Raw genomic sequence first — 23,574 nt, 5'->3', positions numbered from 1 at the left:
TACTTCTGATATTTTCTGTCAGAAGATCTAATAGGCAGTTTTACAAATAGGTTGTTTATTAACATACAAGATTACATGCATTCCAGGCATTAAGGGATTCCCCAGATCTCAAACTTAACAGCTGTGTGTAATGAAAATGGTGCAATTATGGGGGAGTCTATTGCATTCTCCTTTGCAGGCTTGCATACGATTTTCATAAATGCCTGTTGCAGAAGAGCTAAGCAAGGAGTTATGGTGTGAAAATGTGTGTGTGTGTGTGTGTGTGTGCGCACTCACGTGTGCATGTATGTGTGTATTTCTGCATATGGACCATAGGACTGATAGTTTATGATGAGTAGTTTCTGCTCATCTGGGGAAAAACCACATGCCTCCTGATAACTCCTGGAATTTATAGTTGTCACTCATTAGCACACTTCAGTGTTCATGAAATGGAAAGTTCTGTTACACTCACATTTGGGAGGCAAGATATGGTGAAGTTGAAAAATGGAGTTCATTCTAAGTCTTCCAACTGATCTGGCAAGCTGTCGGGTCTCACACTGCCCCAGCATCCACAGCCTAAATGTAAAGAAAATGTGCATGTATGGGAGAGAACCAGCGTCTGCCAGGAGAACTTAATGTCTGACCTTGGTGATGCCAGGATGTTTTTTCCACCGTCCTTGAAGATCCTATCCCAAAGCTCAGTTTTCTGATTCATTTTTGAAAAGAATGCTTACAGAGTTAAGAAGAATCTTGTAAAGTCTTTAAAACAAAGTATTAAAATGATGAATGAGGGTTATCAAAAGAGGTGAATAAAATGACAGCAGAAAGCTACAGACCTATTTTTATCTGGTACTCATTCCAATTCACTCTATAAATATTAATATATTCTGCTGTCTACAGCATGAAGATGACCACAGTCAGTTTTATCTGAACCAACTTCTAGAATTTATGCATATTTGGAAAGTATCCAGGTAAGATATTTAAATTTTTTCCAAGACTACTCTCTGACCGAGTTCTCAAGCGCCAAATCACAATATTTTTCAGTAGACTATAAAATATAGACTATACTACTTTCATTAGTACTGTGGAAGTTATTGTACTTTTAATAGATATCTCCCTTTGGCAAATTCTGTTATTAATTATCTATTCTTCACAGCTATTCAGATACATTTGAAGAGCTGCTAACACCTTCCATAACAATCTAGCATTCATTTTAAAACATCTCTGCTACCGGTTATTATGTTTTCAAGGATTTTTTTCCTCACTCATTTTGTGAATTTGGGTGTGCATGTGTCACTAAGGTCTTTGTATAACTAAATTTCAACACTTTGAAAGTCACCACATCCTGCTTTAAATTTTTCTTGAATTCCCTGAAAATAACTGGTATATCATAAACAGAGGAGCTTGAATTCAAGTTGGAAAACTCAAATGACAGTAAATGAACATATCCTAATTGATTCTCATATCTAAATGTATGCATGTATTATCTGAAAGAACAGACCCACCAGGAAGCTAACCTGGGAGAAGATATCAGTGTTACAGTATAGGTTCATCTGAATTTAATGTTGTTCTGAGCTGAATGAGCAAAAATTGGGGTACATATCATAATCTCCAAAGCGAAGCCTCATATAAAAAATATGATTGAAACTGTTTTTAGTGACTATTCATAATAGCTATCAATCACTTAGTGGAGCTACTGTACATTTTACATACATTATCTCATCTAATTCTTCCTACAACCCTGTGATAAGACATAAAATTTACTTCAGAATCAAAGAAACCAAAGCTCCGGAAGGTTTAAATAACTTCCTTAAGGCCACTTAGTCCATTAGTGGTAGGACAGAAATTAGGGCTGTCTGAAATTTGCAAAGACCCTATTCTTTTATTAAACTATTCTTTCCCTGTATGCCGCTTTTTATTTCCTCCAAAATATTCATTCTCACACAACAAAATCACAGAATGGGTAGGACTAAAAAGGACTTTAAATGTATTCTAATCTAAATTTTTATTTTATAGCTCATTACATGAATCAGGTTTAGGTTCCCATCAAAATGGCATGTTAACAAAGGTTGTAGTTTCCTTGTTCAAAAAAAAAAATTATCCAAAAAAAAAAAAAAAAACCCTTAGAGAAAGGCATCAAATTTGACAAATTCTTTTAAAAAATGGGAAATCCTTAGGAGGTAAAGGACTGTTCTGAACTGGTTTGGTGAAGGACTGTGACTTTTATGTAAGTAGCTGCTGTCTGGGACACAGAGAGACAAGGGGACTATGCAAAGAAGGGGAGAGCAAAGTAGTTTTCCTTCTGTCTCTGTCTTCCCCTGCCATTGCCAGCCCCCTCACAGGAGTCTGGTGACCTTGACCATTGTGCAATACAGGTGTCCACAGGGTTAAATTAGGGTAAAGCAAAAGCTCTGCCAACATGGAGACTGGAGGAAACCTGGGAGGGACAGACTAGTTTCAAAATATAATTCCTCTGCTCCTTCCCTCTAACCCCAGGATATTGCTGCCTCTCCTCTGGTAAGGAAACTAAAACAGAAAAGTTCAAAAATTTGTCAACCATCATAGAGATAATTAATGCTACAGCCAGGACAAAACCAAATGTCTAACACTTAGTTCTTATTCCATTTTAAATATTAATATGGTATACAACATTAAATTATGCACAGAATGTATTTAATATAGTATTTATAGTATTGGTATATATTGTGTATTATTTCATATGTAATAGCATTATATATGTATATATGTATACATTTTATATATAATAGCATTATCTCTGTGTGTATGTATATGTGTTATCCATTCATCCATTGACTGACATTCAGGTTGTTTCTATGTCTTGGCTATTGTGGATAATGCAGTAATGAACTTGGAAGTGCAGCCATCTCTTTAAGATAGTGATTTAATTTCCTTTGAATACCAGAAGTGGGAATGCTGGATGATATGTTAGTTTCTATTTTCTTCATACTGTTTCCATAGTGGCTGAACCAATATACATTCCCAACAGTATACCAGGGTTTCCTTTTCTGAATAGCCTTGACCAGAGTCTTTCCGGTAATAGTCTTTCTAACTGGTGTGAGGTGATATCTCACTGTGATTTTGATTTGCATTTCCCCATCTGTTCTCAGCCTTCTGGCTAAGATCAAGTGTAGCATGTCCCTGATGATTAGTGATATTGTTCATGTACTTGTTATTCATGTGCTTGTTGGCCATTTGCATATATTTTTAAGGGAAATGTCTACACAAGTCCTCTGCCTATTTTTTAAATTGGATTGATTTTTCACTATTGAGTTGTATGAGTTCCATTTCATATTTTGGATATTAACCCCTTATCAGATACATAGTTTGCAGATATTTTCTCCCATAATCTATGTTGCCTTTTCATTTTATTTATTCTTTCCTTTGCTGTTTAAGGTCTAAGATGGGGTGCAACTTCATTCTTTTGGATGAGAATATCCAGTTATCCCAAACTAGTTATTGAAGAGACTATTCTTTCTCCACTGATTATTCTTGGCTCCTTGTCAAATATTACTTGACTTTATATATGTAGGTTTATTTCTGGGCTCTCAAGAGTATTCAGTTCATCAATGTGTCTGTTTTTACATCAGTGTCATCATACTTTTGATTCCCAAAGCTTTGTAGTATGCTTTGAAATGATGCCTCCAGATTTGTTCTTTCTCAGGATTGCTCCAGCTCTTCGGGGTATTTTGTGGTTATATATTAGTTTTAGGATTGTTTTTCTTATTTCTATGAAAAATGACATTTAAATTTTGATAAGATTATATTCAATAGGGTCGTCTGGCTGGCTCAGTTGGTAGGGCATGCTACTCTTGATCTCACGGTCGTGAGTTCAAGCCTCATGTTGGGCATAGAGCTTACTTAAAAAAAGAAATTAAATCTATAGATGGCTGTGGGTAGTATGGACATTTTAACAATAGTAACTTTTCTGATCTAAAAACTTGGATGTTTATGTGTTTTCTTCAATTTCTTTCATCAAAGTCTCATAGTTTTCGGTGTATAGATCTTTCACTTCCTTGGTTAAATTTGTTCCTGAGGTTTATTTTTTTTATGCTATTCTAAGTAAAACTTTTTTACTTTTCAAAAACTTTCATTGTTAGTGTACAGAATCCCAACTGATTTGTATATATTTATCTTGGATCCTGAAATTTTACAGAATTTTTTTATTAGTTCTAACAGTATTTTGGTAAAGTTTTCAGGATTCTCTATATACAAGACTGTACCATCATCAGACACAATTTTATTTCTCCCTTTCAGTTGGAATGGATTTTATTTCATTTTCTTGCCTGATTACTCTAAGACTTCTAGTACTAAGTTGAATAGGTGGAGTGAGAGTGGGAACTCTTATCTTATTCCTGATCTTAGAGAAAGTATTTTCTAAAATTTTTTAAATGTTTATTTTTGAGAGAGACAGAACATGAATGGAGGAGGGGCAGAGAAAGAGGGAGACACAGAATCTGAAGCCTACTCTAGACTCTGAACTGTCAGCAGGGCTTGAACTCACTAACTGTGAGATAGATCATGATATGAGCTGAAGTTGAACATTTAACCAATTGAGCCACCCAGGTGCCCCTAAGAGTAAGTGCTTTCAACATCTCACCATTGAGTATGATGTTAGCTGTGGGTTGTCATACATGAACTTGAATTATGTTGAGATATGTTCTTTCTATACCTAATTTGTTAAGTTTCTATAATGAGAGGATGTTACATTTTTTTCAAATGCTTTTTCTGCTTCTATTGAGATGATCAATGATTTCTGTCTCTCATTTTATTAATATGCTTTACTACATTTATTGATTTGTGTAGTTGAATCATCCTTGCATCTCAAAGACAAATTTCACTTGATCATGGTGTAAAATAATCCTTTAAATATGCTGTTGAATTTGGTTTGCAAGTATTTTGTTGGGAATTTTTGCATCTATAATCCTCAGGTATATTGGCCCATAGTTTTCTTTTCTTGTAGTGTCCTTACTTGGCTTTGGCATCAGGGTAATTATAGCTATATATAATGAGTTTGGGAGTGTCCCTCCCTCTTCATGTATTTGGAAGAGCTTGAGAAGAACTGGCATTAATTTTTCTTTAAATATTTGGTAGGATTTACCCACGAAGCTATCTGCTCCTGAATTTTTCTTTGTAGGGTGAGTTTTGATTACTGATTTAATCTTCTTTTTACTGGTCTATTTGGATTTTCTATTTCTTCCTGATTCAGTCTTGGTAGGTAGTACTTTCTTAGAAATTTATTTATTTCTTCTGGGTTGTTCAATTTTTTGGCATATAATTGTTCCTAATAGTCTCTTTTGATGCTTCTTTGTTTCTTGTAACAGTTTTTAAATTAAAGTCTATTTTGTGTAATACAAGTATATCTACCTCTGCTATCTTTTGGGTCTCTATTATACATGAAGTACCTTTTTCCATCTCTTCACTATGTACATATATAAGTTCTTGAAGCTGAAGAGAATCTCTTGCTTGCAGTATATATTGTCTTTTTTTTCCATCCATTCAGCTACTATCTGCCTTTTGACTGAAAAACTTTACATTTAAAATAATTATTGATAGTTAATGACTTACTATTGTAAGTTCATTGTTCTCTGGCTGTTTTGTACCTTTATTCACTCTCCTTCCTTCCTTTCTTTTCTGTTTCTCTCTTTCTAAATTGATGACTGGTCATAGTAATATACTTTAATCCCCTTCTGTTTACTTTTTGAGTATCTGTGATGTTATTGTTTTGTGGTTACTCTGAAGTTACTTGAAATATTTTATAAAAGTCTTTTAAACTGATAGCAATTTAGCCTTATTTTCATAAAAACTCTACCTTTTTCTCTGCCCCAACATTTTATGTTTTTGATGTCAGAATTTATACTTTATATTATGTATCCATTGACAAGTATTGAAGCTTTATCTATTTTTAATGCTTTTTTCTTTGACCTCTATACTAGAGGTAAGGGATTGACACATCATTATTACTATATTAGATTATATACTTGTCTTTTCCGTAAAGTGTGTCATATATTTTCATGTTTTCCTGTTACTAATAAGCATCTTTTCATTTCAGCTTGAAGAACTAGCATTTCTTCTAAGGTAGGCCTTGTGCTGACGAACTTTTTTGCCTTTGTGAAAGTCTTTATTTCACCTTCATTACTGAAGGATAATATTTCTGGGTAAAGTATTCTTAGTTGGCAGAGTTTTTTTTTCTTTCAGCAACTTACATTTATCATCCTACCCTCCTAGTTTGTAGTATTTCTGCTGAGAAATCTACTGATAGCTCTATGGTGGTTCTCTTTTATGAGGAAAAATTCTTCTCCCTTGTTGCTCTTGAAATTTTCTCTTTATATTTGATTTTAGGCAGTTTTATTTTGTTATGTGTCTTGGAGATCATTTTGGATTGAAATTATGGGGTGACCCATTACTTCACAATGTCTGAATCTCTTCCCAGGTTTGGGAAGTTCAAAAGCCATTATTTCTTTAAATAAGCTTTCTGCTCCTTTCTCTTATCTTCTTCTTTCAGGACTCCAATGATATGCACATTGTTTCTCATTATGGGGTTCCATGAATCCCATAAGCTTTTTAAAATTCCTGTTTAAAATTTTTTTTTTGTTTTTCTCCTTCTGGTTAGGTAATTTCAAATAATTTGTCTTTGAGCTTACTGATTTTTTTCTTCTGCTTCGTTCCTTCTTCTGCTGAAGCTTTATATAGAATTCTTCAGTTCAGCCATTGTATTCTTTATCTCCAAAACTCTGGTTCCTTTTTTGTTTTCTATACCTTTATTCAACTTCTCATTGTATTCTTACATTGTTTGGATGAGTTCATTAAATAGTCTTTCTGTGTTCTCTTATATTTCTCTGAGCATCTTTAGAACAATTTTTTTTTAATATCTTTATTTCTAGGAGAGAGAGAGAGAGACAGTGTGAGCAGGGGAGGGTCAGAGAGAGAGGGAGACACAGACTCTGAAATAGGCTCCAGGCTCTGAGCTGGCAGTCAGCACAGAGCCCGACGCGGGGCTCGAACCCACGAACCGCGAGATCATGACCTAAGCGAAAGTCCGACGCTCAACCGACTAAGCCACCCAGGCGCCCCTTTAGAACAATTATTTTGAATTTTTTTGTCAGGCAATTCACATATCTCCCTTTTTGGGGGTCAGCTGCTGTAGGCTGGTTGTGTTCCTTTGGTGGTGTCATATTTCCCTGACTCTTTATGATCCCTGGAGCCTTGCATAGATGTCTGTGCCTGGGAAGAAGCAGTCAAATCTTCCAGACTTTATAGGCTGACCTCAGAACAGGATCTTCACCTTCAGGGGAGGCACACTGGAGCATGCTATAGCCATGAGTCTAGTGGTGCAGGACCAAGTATACAGTCATCTGGAAGACCCAGGTCTGGTGAATGTGATGTCTCTTTAGCTCAGGTCACTGGGGACCACAACATCTTTAACAAGTGCTGTTGGCATCTTCAGTGTTTCCTGGTCCAGCAGTGAGGGACCAGGCCAGGCAGTGGTTGTTGCTAGTTGGTGGCATGCACACATACAGTTTGTGGGTCAGCTGCAAGTGCCTGTGTATTGGCAGGAACTGGTTGCAGACATACATATAGTAAGGGGGAGGGCAGGGCTGGCAGCCAGGACTAGACTAGCTGCAGGTGCGCTGGCACCGTGGGGCCCCTGGCTGTTGGTACGCACTCCTGTGGCTGCAGTCTCACCTTGGCCATGTGCACAGCAGTGGAGGCTACTATGGGTTTCAGGCTGGTTGGATACGGGTACACAGCTGGAGGGGCTGGTTGCAAGTAAGCCCAACAGTGTAGGCCAGTCACAGGAAACAGGGCCAGAACCAGGCCTGTAAGCAGCTATGGGGTCCTGGCCAGTGGGTGCATTCCTGTGCCTGCAGTGTCTCCCTAAAACATGGCATGGCAGTGAAGGCCAGTACATAAATTGGGCCAAGGGCTTGCAGGTGCACAGCTTGGGAACCAGCTGCAGGTGAGCCCTAGGGTGGCAGTGGGTGGGGGAAGGGAGCTGGGAGAGACTCAAGCAGCTGCTGTTTGTGAATATGAATACCTGTGTGTGATGGGGGGAGGGAAACCGTGAAATCTACAGGTGTGTCTGCAGCTGCTATTGGTTGGTTTCTTCCATGGTGAAAGGTACTGGGCCCTCTGCAGTGCAGGTCACCAGGGACGATAGGAACTCCAACTACATGGCCCATACTGGCAGCTCCAGCCCTTCTTCCTTGTTCCTAGCCGTTGTTATGTATCTCAGCTTCGCTGGTCTCTGGGTACTGTAAAAGCAATGCAGGTCCTTCTTGCAGTGTCCCTTAAAGGCTAGGGGAAACTGCTGGTTCACTTACTGTCCCTTTCCCAGCATGAGGAATTCTCTGTTGGCAGTGAGCAGTGCTGGCCTGCAGGATGAGATGATGCAGGTAAAATGAAACCACCTCTCCTTTTTGTGTGGTTATTCTCAGGCTTTTTGTTTTGTTTTGTTTTTTGTTCTACAGTATCGTGAAAGTTTCTTAGAAGGATTCTTAAGCTCTCCCAGAGCTGTTTTTCTTTATAGATAGTTGTCTAATTGTGAGAATACACAGGCTGATCTCCTACTTTGCTATCTTAGAGACCTCCAAAACTGCTTTCTGGAATACAGTGCTATTCTGCCTTCCCTCCTCAGACTACTTTATGGTGTCATTAAAAGATTAAACACTAGATGGCAGGAGCTCTGTTTTCAGTATCCCTCTTCCCTGACTTGACTTCCTCTTAGAAGCTGGGCAATATATACCTTCATTAGTTTCCAGGGCTTTTTCTATAAAACAAATATAATACTTAGTAGCAAGATGCTGAAGATATATATTCTTGAGGGTCTTTTAAGTTTTAGGGTCAGGTTTTATATAAAAACCCTCCCTCCAATAGCCACAATCTTTTTCCATTCTTTTCCTATACCTTCACTGACTTTTAAATGGTCTATGCATTTTGTCTTTGAACTGTCAGATTTCATTCAACTAAAGAGATGATTTAATAAAGGCTGAGAAGCCAGCTATTGAAAAATATATTGGTGTGTCTTTAACACTGTTTTGTGTTGTCTGACTTGTTAAGTTCAGTGGTTTTCAGGACAAATAGGAAGAGAAAGTCATAATGTTTGGAAAGTAATTTTGATTAGTGAAGTCAGAAGAACCTCCGCTCATCTCACATCTATTCTACCCAAGCATAGATAAAGTTGGAGCAATAAGAGAAGCTTAGGGCAAAAAAAAAAAAAAAAACAAAAACACAAAACAAAAACAAAAAACCATACAGAGGTTTGATGTCAAAGACAACCTTTTCTATTATAAATATATGTCACTAATTCTGAAACTAATTCTCTGCAAGCATTTGCATATTAACAATTCTTGATGTTAGTGTTTGTCATTATCTGCTCATAAACCTTTTCATAACTTACATTTTCAAGTAAGAGTAGTTTGATAGAATGAACAGTTGAGAGGTTTGGTTAATTTGGTATTCATTTCTTTGGAGTTCTAAAGTTTTCAAATATGTCTGTAGTCTATCAAGTTACATAAAGTTTATAAGCATCCATCTGAAATAGTTTTTATTTACTTTTTTAAATTTAGTTAAATGTTTTATTTATTTCTGAGAGAGAGAGAGAGAGAGAGAGTGTGTGAGCAGGGGAGGGTCAGAGAGAGAGGGAGACACAGAATCTGAAACAGGCTTCAGGCTCTGAGCTGGCTGTCAGCACAGAGCGTGACGTGGGGCTTGAACCCACTAAACTTGAGATCATGACCTGAGCCGGAGTTGGACGTTTAACTGACTGAGCCACCTAGGCACCCCTGAAATAGTTTTTAAAACTGTGTCAATAGCAATCCTTTTTAAGCCATGTCTGCTGTAGATTCATGGACAAAACAGCACTTAACAATATATATGCTACAGTTACTATAACTTTTCTTAACCACATTTAGACAAAGTTGTTTTTTTTTCTTTCCAGACAGTGCCTTTCAACAGTAATAAAAAAATATGACTTCTGCCTGAAATGCCTATTGAAAACCCAGGTATTGACTTTTGTTACTTTATCTATCAATTCAATAAGCATTTATTAACAATATGCTTTTTTCTAAAACTTCACAATTTTCTGAAGATACAAAGATGAATAAAGTAGAATATCTATACTTGAGCAGCTTTCATTCTATCATAGCAAAACCTGCAAGTAAATAGATGTATATTAATAAAGTGTCATAGGTACCATGAAAGACCTATGTGTACACAGGATACAAAAGAAAGTTATCAATTTTACCCGTTTGATCCGAATGTTGAAAAATGAGTATGGCAACTAAGTAAGGCACATGGTGAGGGAAGGTGGGGAGTGGAGATAACTTTTAGTGAAGAACACCATGAAGAGAAGCAGTTAGGAAAAGCCTAGTGTGATTAGAAAACTGTATGAAATTTGGAATGGCTACAATTAGGGTTCAAGGTGAGAGACTGGAAAGAGACCAGATGAAAGGGGTAAACAGGAGCCAACTTACGTAGGAGCCTAAGGACATTTTATGGACAATTTAATCATTTTCTACTTTGTCAGCTGATGACATACAGCCATTATGCAAGGTAGTAGAATGACAGATGGATGATTAAAGGAGCATTTCATTACATTAGCCCAAAGAGATGATAAGGGTTTTGACAAAAACTCTACAGTAGGGGCGGTTAGGAGGGAACAAATTCATAACATGTAAAATGTACAATTTATATGATTTGGTTTCTTGTTTTGTAAAACAAAAGAAGAAAGTGTGTAGAATATCTCCACATTTCAGGCTGCTAACTGACTACATGGAGACATCAGTTCACTAAAATAGCAAAGAGAGGAGAAGTTAGCTTGGCAGGGAAAAATGGATTTAGTCCAAGACTACTAAGATTTGGTCGCCAACTGGGAATCAAAGTTGTGGTCACTGTTAGGCAGATCCTATCTTATAGCTTATTCTTCCAGGGAAGGTTTCATCTTCCACAGATAAAACATGCTGTGATAATAGAAAATTGTGTAAATACAGTGTTTTAAAAGAAGTGAGGATTTATTTTTCCATTAAATAATTGACTCCTGAAATATATGAACAGATAAAAAGCCTAAGTAAGTATCCCTAATATTAATTAACAGTAGAAGATTCTGAAAATAATCTGGATAGATACCAAACTCATGTAGATTCCACATAAATGTTTAAAGACATGATGATGACAAATACACAATTCATATTCCCTCCCAAAGTGTATTCCTATTTGTCTAATTCCATTTTTCCTTCTTGATCTTGGCCTAAATCTGGTAGTTTAAAATGTGAAATGTGTAAGAAATTCATAGAAGATTGGTTTAAGTCTCATAAAACTGACATAACTAGTACTTCTTTCAGCTTGATTCTTCATCTTTGTGATAGTCACTCTTTCTAGTGTAGAGTTTGTCGACCCAAAGCAGACGAAGACTTCATTCCTAAATCATTTATGTCTTTTGACTATATATAGATATACTTTTGAGGTTATGAGAGCCTAGTAAAGAGTGACTGGTAATTATCTAAATGTCTCAGTACTGCTCATATCACAGATGCCTTTTTATACATACACAAATCCACACAAGTTGTTGAGAATCTGTAAAGTTCTTAATTTCCAAGAAGTCTGATCATCTTACTCTTATATAAAGCCTCCAATATTTTCAGTCTGAAAGAATCCATTGATTATTGTAAATTTTTCCAGTATGACTTGAAAGCTGGCAAAACATCAAATAATTACTGTCTTTACATTAACACAGGCAAACAGTTATCATCACCCACATCTGGCTTATCTTATAAATAGGCCACAGTGTCTGTGATTTTCCAGACAAACTCCTTCCAAAACAATGGGCTTTTTAAATGTGATTCTTCCAATGAGGCATCACTAGCAAATATCTGAGAAATGAGGACAGACTGTGATACTTCTATTTATTTGATGACTGTATTAAATAATATTTCACCAACGTCAAAAACAGTACAAACATGAACAACAATGCTTATTTATATTACCCAAACTTGGATTATTAAACAGAACTTTTTAAAAAATTTTTTTAAATGTTTATTTGAGAGACAGAGAAACAGAGCACAAGCGAAGGAGGGGTAGAGTGAGAGGGAGACACAGAATCAGAAGGAGGCTCCAGGCTCCAAACCGTCAGCACAGAGCCCAACACGGGGCTCAAACCCATGAACCATGAGATCATGACCTGAGCTGAAGTAGGTCAGCTAGGTGACTGAGCCACTAGGTGCCCCTAAACATAATTTTTTTAAAGACAGGAAACGTGCAGGCTGAATTAATATGACATAGATATTATTGACTAATATGGATAATTTAAATTTTCAAATATTTTCTTTCCCCAGCCATGGTCATTTAACATATTTTAGACTTGACTTATTTCATTTTGGGTGTCCTGACTATTATGTTTGCTAAGTAGCTAGTTTTGTAAATAATTGATACAGAACTTTTCTTTTGGACATTTTCTTCCTCTCTTCTATTCCACTAATATCCAGCAAGGTAAGGAACATTTTCTATATTCATTCTATATTCTGTATTGATCTCTACTATTTCAGAGAAATTAAGAATAAAAGAAAAATAATTTCTCCCCTAAGGTATTACTTAATGGTTACTTAATGCTAATCAGTGAACTATTTACTCACTAGAATCAAGAGAAATAGAAATCTGGGGCACCTGGGTGACTCAGTTGGTTAGGCGTCTGGCTCGATTTCTGCTCAGGTCATGATCTCACAGTTTGTGGGTTGGAACCCCGTGTCAGGCTGTGCACTGACAGCATGGAGCCCTCTTGGGATTCCTTCTCCTCTCTCTGCCTCTCCCCTGGTCTCTCTCACTTTCTCTCTCTCTCTCTCAAAAAACGTGGGGAGAGGAGAGAGAGAGAGATAAAACTCAGAACCATACTCTGAAGTTGCTGATGATCTAGTTGGAGAGAGAATATTCATATAAATAATGTACATAGAGTGGCATATATACAAAGCAAAGCAGTGTAAAACAAGATTTCAGTCTAGGTGCAAGAATCAACTTCTGATTCAAAGTTGCTTCTTCCTAGTAGCCTCTACTGCACTGTCTCCAAATTTTTTTATTACAGTGCCAAATAGGACCTTTAAACAAAGTTAGCAATCCCTACCAGTGATGACAAACTTAGACTAGAATCTAATAACTGGTAAACTAATTATAAATTGATGGATTTGGATTGAGAAAAGTCTACTCATACTGGAAAAAATGGTTTGGCGTCATGAAACATCTACTTGGTCTAAAAAGAGCTAAAAATCTCCAAACACTATTATCATCTAGCTCATAACTCAAAAAGTGTACAAACTAGATAACCAGAATGGCACCTCTATTATTCAGGTTTAAGTAACTAAATAACTAGGACAGAATAATAATTTTCTCACACTTTCCCCTCCCTAAAACCCAAATCCAACTGAATTCAGCCTCTAGACAGAAGTTAAAAATTCCACATATAAGCAGAAATAAAGCGGGCACATAGGGATCTTCTGTATTTGGCTTTATTAGAACTGAAGCTCTTTTAGTAACAAGGAGACCTATTGTTACATTTTTATAAGTACTAAATTCAAACTTAATTTATTTTTTAACTGCTGATTTTTGAGAGAGAGAGAGTGCAAGAACATGAGCAGGGGAGGGACAGAAAACAGAAGACAGAGAATTCCAAGCGGGCTCCACACTATCAGTTCAGAGCCCAACATGGGGCTTGAACTCACAAACCATGAGATCATAACCTGAGCTGAGATCAAGAATCAGATGTTTAACCAACTGAGCCACCTAGGCAGCCCTCAAACATAATTCAAACCAAATGGCAATAAGAACAAAATTTAGGAAGAGAGACTCCAAAGTCAGATAGCAGTATATGCCAACCCTCCACTGAAGACAGTTTTTATTCAACTTTCTGAGAGCTCATAGTATTCTACATTAGAGTGAATTTAATAAAATATAACAATGATATTTTTAAAATTAATAAAAAGTGTATGTAACATGATTAGTATAATATCGTGGCTGGAAGATAAAACATGCACAGGTAAAGATAAGTACAAGTGTTATTTTAGTGCTATCAGAGTTACTACTTTTAGAGTTATAGATTTTGGGGGCTAATTGTCATAAGTTTTTATTGCTAAGGTAGAGGACTGTACAGGATCCAGAAGAAAGAAGAAAAATGTCGCAAAACCAATTTGCATTCAACATAGAATATAAGAAGAAGTGGGGAAGGAACAAAAAATCCTAAGAAGAAAATAGGACAAAATGAATAGGTAACAAGGACCTGGTTAAAGGTTACTAAAGAAGAAGTCAACGAGATGAAGGAGATGAAGTCAGGTTACAAGAAAAATAAAGCAAAATTGCAAAATTGGAAACCACCTCTGCAGAAATAAAGGGCATATTGAAACTACTAAAAGTCAAACGTATTATGTATAAAACATTTTCTGACTTAAGGAAGCAAAAAATGAAAACCTGAAAGTAGATCTCCAATAAGGAAAATAATCACTAGCCAACTTAATTTGTATTACAAGTAAGATCTAAAGCATTGAAGGGTTTTGCCAAAGGAATAACATGATCTAACATTTTATTTGGGATTTGTGCAGTGAATTATATAATACGTGAAGAGCATTTAATAATATATATACAGACTAAAGAATAGTTCTAGAGCAGGCATTCTTATTAAACAGTAAGTTAGGAGCAAAATATTGCTGGTATCATAGGATCTGCCTGTCTGCCACTTTGTATCTCTTTTCCTCTACATGAGGGGTATCTTTTGGTGAAAAGTATTTTGCAGGTTTTCTTTTCATCATTTTACCTTTTCACAATACCTTCAAAGCTATCTATACATTCATTAGAAATATAAATTTTAGATTTCCTTTTAAATGTTTCCATAAATGGAATCAAAATATATGTACTTTTTGAGCCATCTATCTTTTGCTCATTGTTTTTCAGATTTATCCACATTGTTCCATGTGGTATTGATTTGTTTTCATTGATGCATAGTACTCAATCAACTCAAAGAACCTCAATTTATTTATCTAATATGTTGATGTACACTTGAGCTAACATCAAGAATTTTTCTAGGGCATATACCTAGGGTCATAGACACTTTTTTAGTTGGGTCACATATATTTCATAAGAGATAAGAATTCCCATTGCCCCATTTTCTGGGCCATCGCCAGAGTCAAGTATGACAGGCATGGTAGGCTCCTGTGGAGATGAAGGGCAGAGGCCCAGGAGTGGACAGCAAGCTCTGAGGCTCTCTTGGATCAAGCTGGGAGAGAAAGTTCCCCTTTTTGCAGTACATTTGGAAGAGGCAGCATTGCCCTCTCAGGGCAAAAGACCTGCTGGGCTCCATGGAGCTGCCCCATTCACTAGCATATGAGCAGAGATGCCTGCCGAAGGGCAGCTAACCTGGATGCTTGCTTTCTGCTATGCTTTACCATATAAATCCAAGTCCCTGTCAGTCATACAACTGCTTTTCTGGGAGAAACCATTATCAGCCACTGCAGAGTCAGATACTCCCCCAGAATATCAGCACAAGTCTGCCCCAGACTTAGTCCCTAAAATCTGGAGTTTTGAAACCCAACCATGTGCCTGAGTTAAAACAGAGGAACACTGCACCAAAACGACTGCAGACAGATCAAACATAGACAGGGTGAAGGCAGGGATCTGGCGGAAGCCTGGGTCACAAGTGGGGGGAGATTTTTCCCCCTTCTGTGAATGCCTCCTTAGTGGTGGGCACGAAATACCCTCCCTGGGGAAGAGAGGGGGCTGATGCCATATTTTACCCCTCCTATCAGCACATCAAACTTTAGGGAGCAGTATAGCATGCACAGTGGAGGCTTGAGCCACTGACAGCAAGACCTACCCCCTGGCACTCTGCAGGCACCTTTTTTACTAAGGCAAGTGTGATTGACAGCCAGAGCAGCAGTCGGCCCCTCCCCCAGAAGACTAGCACAAACCCCCACATGCACCAGATCTACTGATCATAGAGTTCTGCAAAGTTTCAGCTCTAGTGGAAATGGGACCAGGTATAGACCTTTCTGATACACAAAAGATAGAGTCCTAGACAAAATTCCAAGATGGAGGAATTCATCCGAAAAGAAAGAACAAGAACATATCATAGCTAGGGAGTTAATCAAAACAGATATATGCATTATGTTGGAAACAAATTGAAAGCAATGATCATAAAATACGAGCTGGTCTTGAGAAACAGAAGAAACTGGAGAGACCCTTTACTGCAGTGATAAAAGACCTAAAAACTAGCCAGGCCAAAATAAAACATGCTATAACTGGGATGCAAAACCGAAGGGCTTAGTGACTACAAGGATGGAAGAAGCAGAGGAACAAATAAGTGACACAGAAGATAAAATTATGGAAAATAATGAAGCTGAAAAGAAGAGATTAAGAAAAATTATAGATTGTGAATGTATATTTAGAGAATTCAGGAACATGATAAAGCATAACAACATTCATATTATAGGACCTCTAGAAGAAGAAGAGGGAAAAGGGGGCAGAAGGCTTTTTTGAGCAAATTATAGCTGAAAACTTCTCTAATCTGGGGAAAGAAACAGACCTCCAAATCCAGGAGATACAGACAACTCCCATTAAAATCAACAAAAGCCAGCTAACACCAAAACATACCTTAGTAAAATTTGCAGATTACTTAGATAAGGAAACACCTGAAAGCAACAAGGGAAAGAAATCCCTAAGCTACAAGGAAAGACAAATTAGGTGAACAACAGATCTCTCCACAGAAACTTGCCAGGCCAGAAGGGAGTGGCATAATATATTCAACATACTAAATGGAAAAACATACAGCCAAAAATATTTTATCCAGCAAGACTGTCACTCAAAATAGAAGCAACACTTAATATCAGACAAACTGGATTTTAAAGCAAAGACTATAAAAAAAGAGATGAAGAATAACACTATATCATCATCATAAAGTGGAATGTCCCACAAAAAGATTTAACACTAAATATTTATGCCCCCAAACTGGAAGTATCCAAATATATAAATCAATTAATAGCAAACATATAGGAACTCATTGATATTAATACAATAATAGTAGGAGACTTTAACACCCCACTTACAACAATGGACAGGTCATCTAAACATAAAATCAACAAAGAAACAATTGATTTGAATCGTACACTGGACCAGATAGACTTAACAGATACATTCAGAACATTTCAACTAAAGCAGCAGAATACACATTCTTTTCAAGTGCACAAAGGTCATTCTCCAGAATAGATCACATACTAGGTCACAAACCAGGCCTCAACAAATACAAAGAGACTGAGATCATACCATGCATATTTTATGAACACAACACTATGAAACTTGAAGTCAATCACAAAATTTGGAAAGACCACAAACACACGGAGGTTAAACAACATACTACTAAAAAATTAATAGGTCATCCAGAAAATTAACTTAAATAATACATGGAAACAAATGAAAATGAAAAAATGACAGTCCAGAATCTCTGGGATGCTGCAAAGGTCTTCATAACAGGGAAGTGTATAGCAATACAGGCCTACCATAAGAAGCAAGAAAAATGTCAAATGCAAAACCCAACATTACACCTAAAGGAACTAGAAAAGACACAGTAAATAAAGCCTAAAGTCAGCAGAATAAAGGGAAATAATAAAGATTAGAGCAGAAAAAAGTGATATAGAAACAAACAACAAACAAACAACACAAACAACAGCAACAAAAAAACAGTAGAACAGATCAAGGAAACTAATAAATAGTTCTTGAGATGATTAATAAAATTGATAAAAAAAAAAAAAGTCTAGCCAGACTTTTCAAAAAGAAAACAGACCCAAATAAGTAAAATCATCAATGAGAGAAAAGAGATCACAACCAACACGTAGAAATACAAACAATAATAATAGAATATTATGAAAATTTATATGCCAACATATTGAATAAACTGGAAGAAACAGATAAATTCCTAGAAATATACAAATTACCAAAACTGAAACAAAAAGAAATAAAAATTTTAACAGACTTATAACCAGCAAAGAAATTGAATCAGCAATCAAAAATCACCCAACAACAAAAAAAAGTCCAGGGCCAAATGGCTTTGCAGGGGATTTATAGAAGAGTAAATATATACTCTTTTCAAACTATTCCAAAAAATAGAAATGGAAAGGAAACTTCCAAACTCATTCCTCAAAGCCAGTATGACCTTGATTCCAAAATCAGACAAAGACCCAACTAAAAAGGAAAATTACAGGCCAACATCCCTGTTGAATATGGATGGAAAAATTCCCAAGAAGATACAAGCAAATCAAATCCACGATTTAACATTACATTAAAATTGTTATTTTCCACGATCAAGTGGGATTTTCTCCTGGACTATGTGGTGCTTTAATATTTGCAAACCAAGTAATGTGATACACTACATTAATAAAAGATAGGGATAAGAAATGTATGATCCTCTCAACAGATGTAGAAAAAGCATTTGACAAAAATACAGCATCCATCTTTAAAAAAAAACTTAACAGAGCAGAAATAGAGGGAACATACTTCAACATCATAAGGCCATATATGAAGATGCACAGCTAAGATCATCTTCAATGGAAAAAACCTGAAAGCTTTTTCTCTGCAGTCAGAAGCAAGAGAAGGATGTCCACTCTTACTGTTGTTATTTAACATAGTACTGGAAGTCCTAGCCTCAGCCGTCAGACAACAAAAAGAAGTAAAAGGCATCCAAATTGGCAAGGAAGAAGCCAAACTTTACATGTTTTCAGAAGACATGATACTCCAGGTAGAAAATCTGAAAAACTCCACCCCAAAATTGCTAGAATTGATAAACTCATCCAGCATGGTCACAGGATACAAAATCAATGCACAGAAATCTGTTCCATTTCTACACACCAATAATGAAGAAGCAGAAAGAGAAATCAAGGAATCAATCCCATTTACAATTGCACCAAAAACCATAAGATATCTAGGAATGATCTGTACTCTGTAAACTATAAAACACTGATGAAAGATATTGATGATGACACACAGAGATAGTAAAAAATTCCTTGCTCATGGATTGGAAGAAGAAATATTGCTAAAATAACTTTAATACCCAAATCAGTCTACATATTTAACGCAATCCCTATCCAAATACTACCAGCATTTTTCACAGAACTAGAACAAACAATCCTAAAATTTGTATGGACTCCCAAAGGTCCCAAATAGACAAAGTAATGTTGAAAAAGAAAACCAAAGCTGGAGGCATCATGGTTCTAGACGTGACGCTGTATTACAAAGCTGTAATCAAGACAGTTTGGTTGGTACTGGCACAAAAAACAGACACATAGATCAGTGGAACAGAATACGGAGCCCACAAATAGACTCACAAATGTATGATCAACTGATCTTTGACAAAGCAGGAAAAAATATCCAATGGAAAAAGACAGTCTTTTCAACAAACGGTGTTGGGAAAACTGAACAGCAACATGCAGAAGAATGAACCTGGACCACATTTCTTACACCATACACAAAAACAAATTAAAAATTGATGAAAGACCTAAATGTAAGACACGAAACCATAAAAATCCTAGAGGAGAAAACAGGCAGCAACCTCTTTGGCCTCAGCTGGAGCAACTTCTGACTAGACATGTCTGGAGGCAAGGGAAACGAAAACAAAAATGAACTACTGGGACTTAATCAAGATAAAAACCTCTACAGTGTAGGAAACAATCAACAAAACTAAAGGGCAGCCTAAGGAAAGGGGAAAGATATTTGCAAATGACATATCTGCTAAAGGGTTAGTATCCAAAATCTATAAAGAACTTACCAAGTTCAAGCACCCCAAAAAGCAAATAATCCATTTAAGAAATGAGCAGAAGACATGAATACACATTTTTCCAAAGAAGACATACAGAATAGATACATGAAAAGAGGCTCAACATTTCTTATCATCAGGGAAATATAAATCAAAACCACAATGAGGTGCAACCTCACACCTGTCAGAAGGGCTAAAATTAACAAGACAAGAACAATGGGTGTTGGCAAGGATGGGCACAAAGAGGCCCTTAACTACAGAGAACAAACGAAGGTTTGATGGAAGGGCAGTGGGTGGGGGATAGGCTAAACAGGTGGTGGGTATCAAGGAAGGCATTTGTTGTAATGAGCACTGTGTGCTATATGTAAGTGAGGAATACTAAATTCTACTCCTGAAGCCAATATTATACTATATGTTAACTAACTACAATTTAAGTAAAAACTTGAAAGAAAAAAAAAATAAAAATAAATTTACCTTTGCCTAAGTGAGATGTTGTGATCTCAATTCTGTTTTAATTTTCATTTTCCTGAATACAATAAATTCATGATTCTTTACTTTTAAATATAACATCAAACTGTCATCTCTTCTGATGTATATAGTCAAATTTTACATCTACTTTCTACGTTAACTTATCTTTTTCAAATAGATTTATGGGAACTACGTATATATTTGCTCTTCATTTGATTATGTGTATTGTAAATATTTCCTTTTAGTTATTGGCTTGTCTTTTCACGTTCACTATGATTTGTCTTTATTAAATCAACTATTTAGAAGTTTAATCTACATACACTAAAACACACTCATGTTAATTATATAGTTTGACTAGTTTTGAAAATGCATATACCTATGTAACTACCATAGAAATCAAGATATAAAATACCTCCATTACACACAAAAAAAGTGCCCAAGTGCTTCTTTGCAATAAATGCCTTCCATCCTGGATACCATGTAACTAATGATTTGCTGCCTCTATATATAGATTTTCTTTGCCTTGATCTCCAGTAGAATTTTACTGGAACTGATAAGAATGGGTCTCTTGCTGTGTTGTTAATCTTAAGGGGAAAGTTACAGTCCTTTACCACTGAGTATGAAGTTATCTGGAGTTTACGTAGTTACGGCCTGAAGTTAGTTGTCCTTCACTAGGTTGAAGAAACTTCCCTTTATTACTAGTTGGCTCAGAGTTTATATCATAAATGGGTGACAAATTTATAGTGTTCAGCCACTATTACCTGTACTTACAGTGGGGCGGCTCGTGGTGCCAGAATTCTTTCGCCAGTGCTCTTGCTTCACTTTCATCTTACAACAGCCCCTACTTGCCTATGCCACAGAGATGGTCCATCTCCATACTTTTCTCTCTGCCCTCGGACCCTCTGCTCTTATTTATTACTCAAAATAGACTCATCTTGGGGCACCTGGGTGGCTCAGTTGGTTAAGCGTCCGACTTCAGCTCGGGTCATGATCTCACAGTTTGTGGGTTCGAGCCCCGCGTCGGGCTCTGTGCTGACAGCTAGCTCAGATCCTGGAGCCTGTTTCAGATTCTGTGCCTCCCTCTCTCTCTGATCCTCCCCTGCTCACATTGTCTCTCTCTCTCTCAGAAATAAATAAAACATTTAAAAAAAAAATAGACTCATCTTTTGTAGTAAGGCAAAGGGAGATCTGTGTTATAGTGGCCAATCATAGCCTTAGGCAGACTGTGTCCTAGGGCTTCAAGACTGGAACTTTCTGAGAAACCCTGCCCCTCCACATGGCGGCCAAACTGTGCCTTCTGTCTGTAAATGGTCCTCTACAGAACATGATTTTCTGCCCTTTCTGCCACTGGCACCTGGTCTCTGATACGTATTCACGTAGGATCCTGGACTCAAGACAGAGTATCCTCCCCTTCCCCCGGAGCCAAAGGTTTTTGCTTTTTCTGGGTGACAGAAACTTAAAGCACCAACACCGGTGCTGCAATGGCCTGAGGGAAGTATCAGATTAGACTTAGGTCCTCAGGCTTAGAGACTGGTGTTACAGCATCGGACAAGTGCTAAGATTTTAGACCTAAACCAGTTGATGCAAGTAGGGAAATGAGTAGATATGGATCTGAAATCTCTGAATAAATCCCTGACATTGGATAGACTGTCACCTGTAAAAAGTGAGAGAAGAAAAACAATGCCTACAGACCAAGAGAACTTTTGAGAAAGGCTATCTCTACCCAAGAGCGTTGAGTGTGGAAAAGGATTACCTGAAAAATTGTCTGAGTAGCTGTGAAATATATTCCAAAAAACTGTGCCAGAATATAGTGACTATTTTGGACCCAGGCAGAGGCAAATGCAAAACTGCTATAAGGAAACACTTTTCTAAACTCCAAAACCATGGAGTTTCCTCTAACATATACACACACATACACGAACGCTGGTAAAAGGGGAATAATCAGCTTAAAATTTACAAATCCTATGATGGCTGATCTGTCACATGAGAGATTCTTCAGATATGAAACATGTATTTGCACTTGAATTCAGGAGACATTAAGGCTAGATTTGAGTATATTTTTCACAGAGGTGACACCTGGCCAAGAATTGGATATGATTGTCCAAATAAAATACAGAAGAAGGAAAAATGGAAAGGTGGGTAGGTTAACATTTCAGATCATCTAATATTTAGAAGGAAAAGAGAGTCTAGATCACAAATGGAGTACACAAAGTGCTGAGACCTAAGCCATAAGACTGTAGTTTAATGGACATAAAGTAAAGGTAGTTGATGGTACTAGAAAATTTTAGCTTGGGGAAAAAAAAAAGAGAAGAAAAAGGAAACATGATAATCATTTTCAAGTATTTGATGGCTGTTCAACTGAAAAGGTAATTAGCTTTACTGTAAGTAGTTCTGGAATGATAAATTAGAATAAATGGTTGCAAACTTAGAGACATTCATCTTGACTAAATATTAGAAAAATCTCTGTAAAAACTATTTGCTCAAAACTTGAGAGACTGTCCTGTCAGTAGAGAATTATTCCACATTACAGGTATGCAAGCAGTCAGGAATGTTGCATTACATAGGAATTGAACTGGACTACCTCTAAATTCCTTCTATCTTGGTGATTCTTTGAGTTACTGAATACTGGCAATGATACAGCTTTGTTATTTTATGTGCTATATTCCAAGCTTGTCTTGGGAAATATTTGGTGTATCAAAGACTCTGAAAGAGCAGCATTCTAATACTTTAGACATTAAGCGTATCTAAAAAATATTTTGAACCTTGGAGAAGACTGATGACAAATTTTTCTCCTCTGCGTTGTTCTGGAAGACAAAACAAAACAAAAGAACATATCATTCCCTCCCACTGTCATTTAGCTGTTCTGGAGACTCATATTGAGCTCATATAAATAAAATAACTGGCTTTTTCCACATGAACTACCCATAAATTTTTCTTTTCCATGTTATAATTGAGTAGTTGTGTTTTCTTAATCTGGAAAAGACTTAAAATGCATCTGAATTAAACTGCATTTTCTTATTTTTCATCCATAGCAAAATGTAGATATTATTGAAGAAGTAAAAAATATATGCAGCGTTCTGGGGTGTGTGGAGACCAAACAAATTACAGATGCTATAAATGAATTAAATCTAACTCTTCAGAGAAAAGCAGAGGTAAATATACTCATTTATTAGACAGTAATTGTAATTATTTTAAACCTGAGTTCAATAATTAAGAAGAGTGTAAGAATTTTGACTACTGTGTCTGTGTGTGTCTTTGCATGTGCACATATGTATTTCAGTTATTTGGGGGTAATGGAAACTTGATTCTATTATACCAAAAAGATTTGATTAAAT

General features: G+C 36.6%; 1 protein-coding gene across 1 annotated transcript in view; it reads left to right on the top strand.

The window, feature by feature from the left end:
- The window catches only part of PIK3C2G (phosphatidylinositol-4-phosphate 3-kinase catalytic subunit type 2 gamma), a 323,071-nt gene that overhangs the window by 39,534 nt on the left and 259,963 nt on the right, over positions 1–23,574 (top strand). Inside the window, exons 6-8 of the mRNA XM_039222254.1 lie at positions 880–950; positions 9,938–10,001; positions 23,272–23,391. Coding sequence (XP_039078185.1) covers positions 880–950; positions 9,938–10,001; positions 23,272–23,391 — 255 coding nt within the window. The remainder of the gene's footprint in view (positions 1–879; positions 951–9,937; positions 10,002–23,271; positions 23,392–23,574) is intronic.

Source organism: Hyaena hyaena, unplaced genomic scaffold, assembly GCF_003009895.1.
Source record: "Hyaena hyaena isolate Hyena2069 unplaced genomic scaffold, ASM300989v1 scaffold_1089, whole genome shotgun sequence".
Taxonomy (NCBI): domain Eukaryota; kingdom Metazoa; phylum Chordata; class Mammalia; order Carnivora; family Hyaenidae; genus Hyaena; species Hyaena hyaena.
The sequence above is the reverse complement of the archived record's forward strand: the minus strand, read 5'-3'. Positions and strand labels throughout refer to the sequence as shown.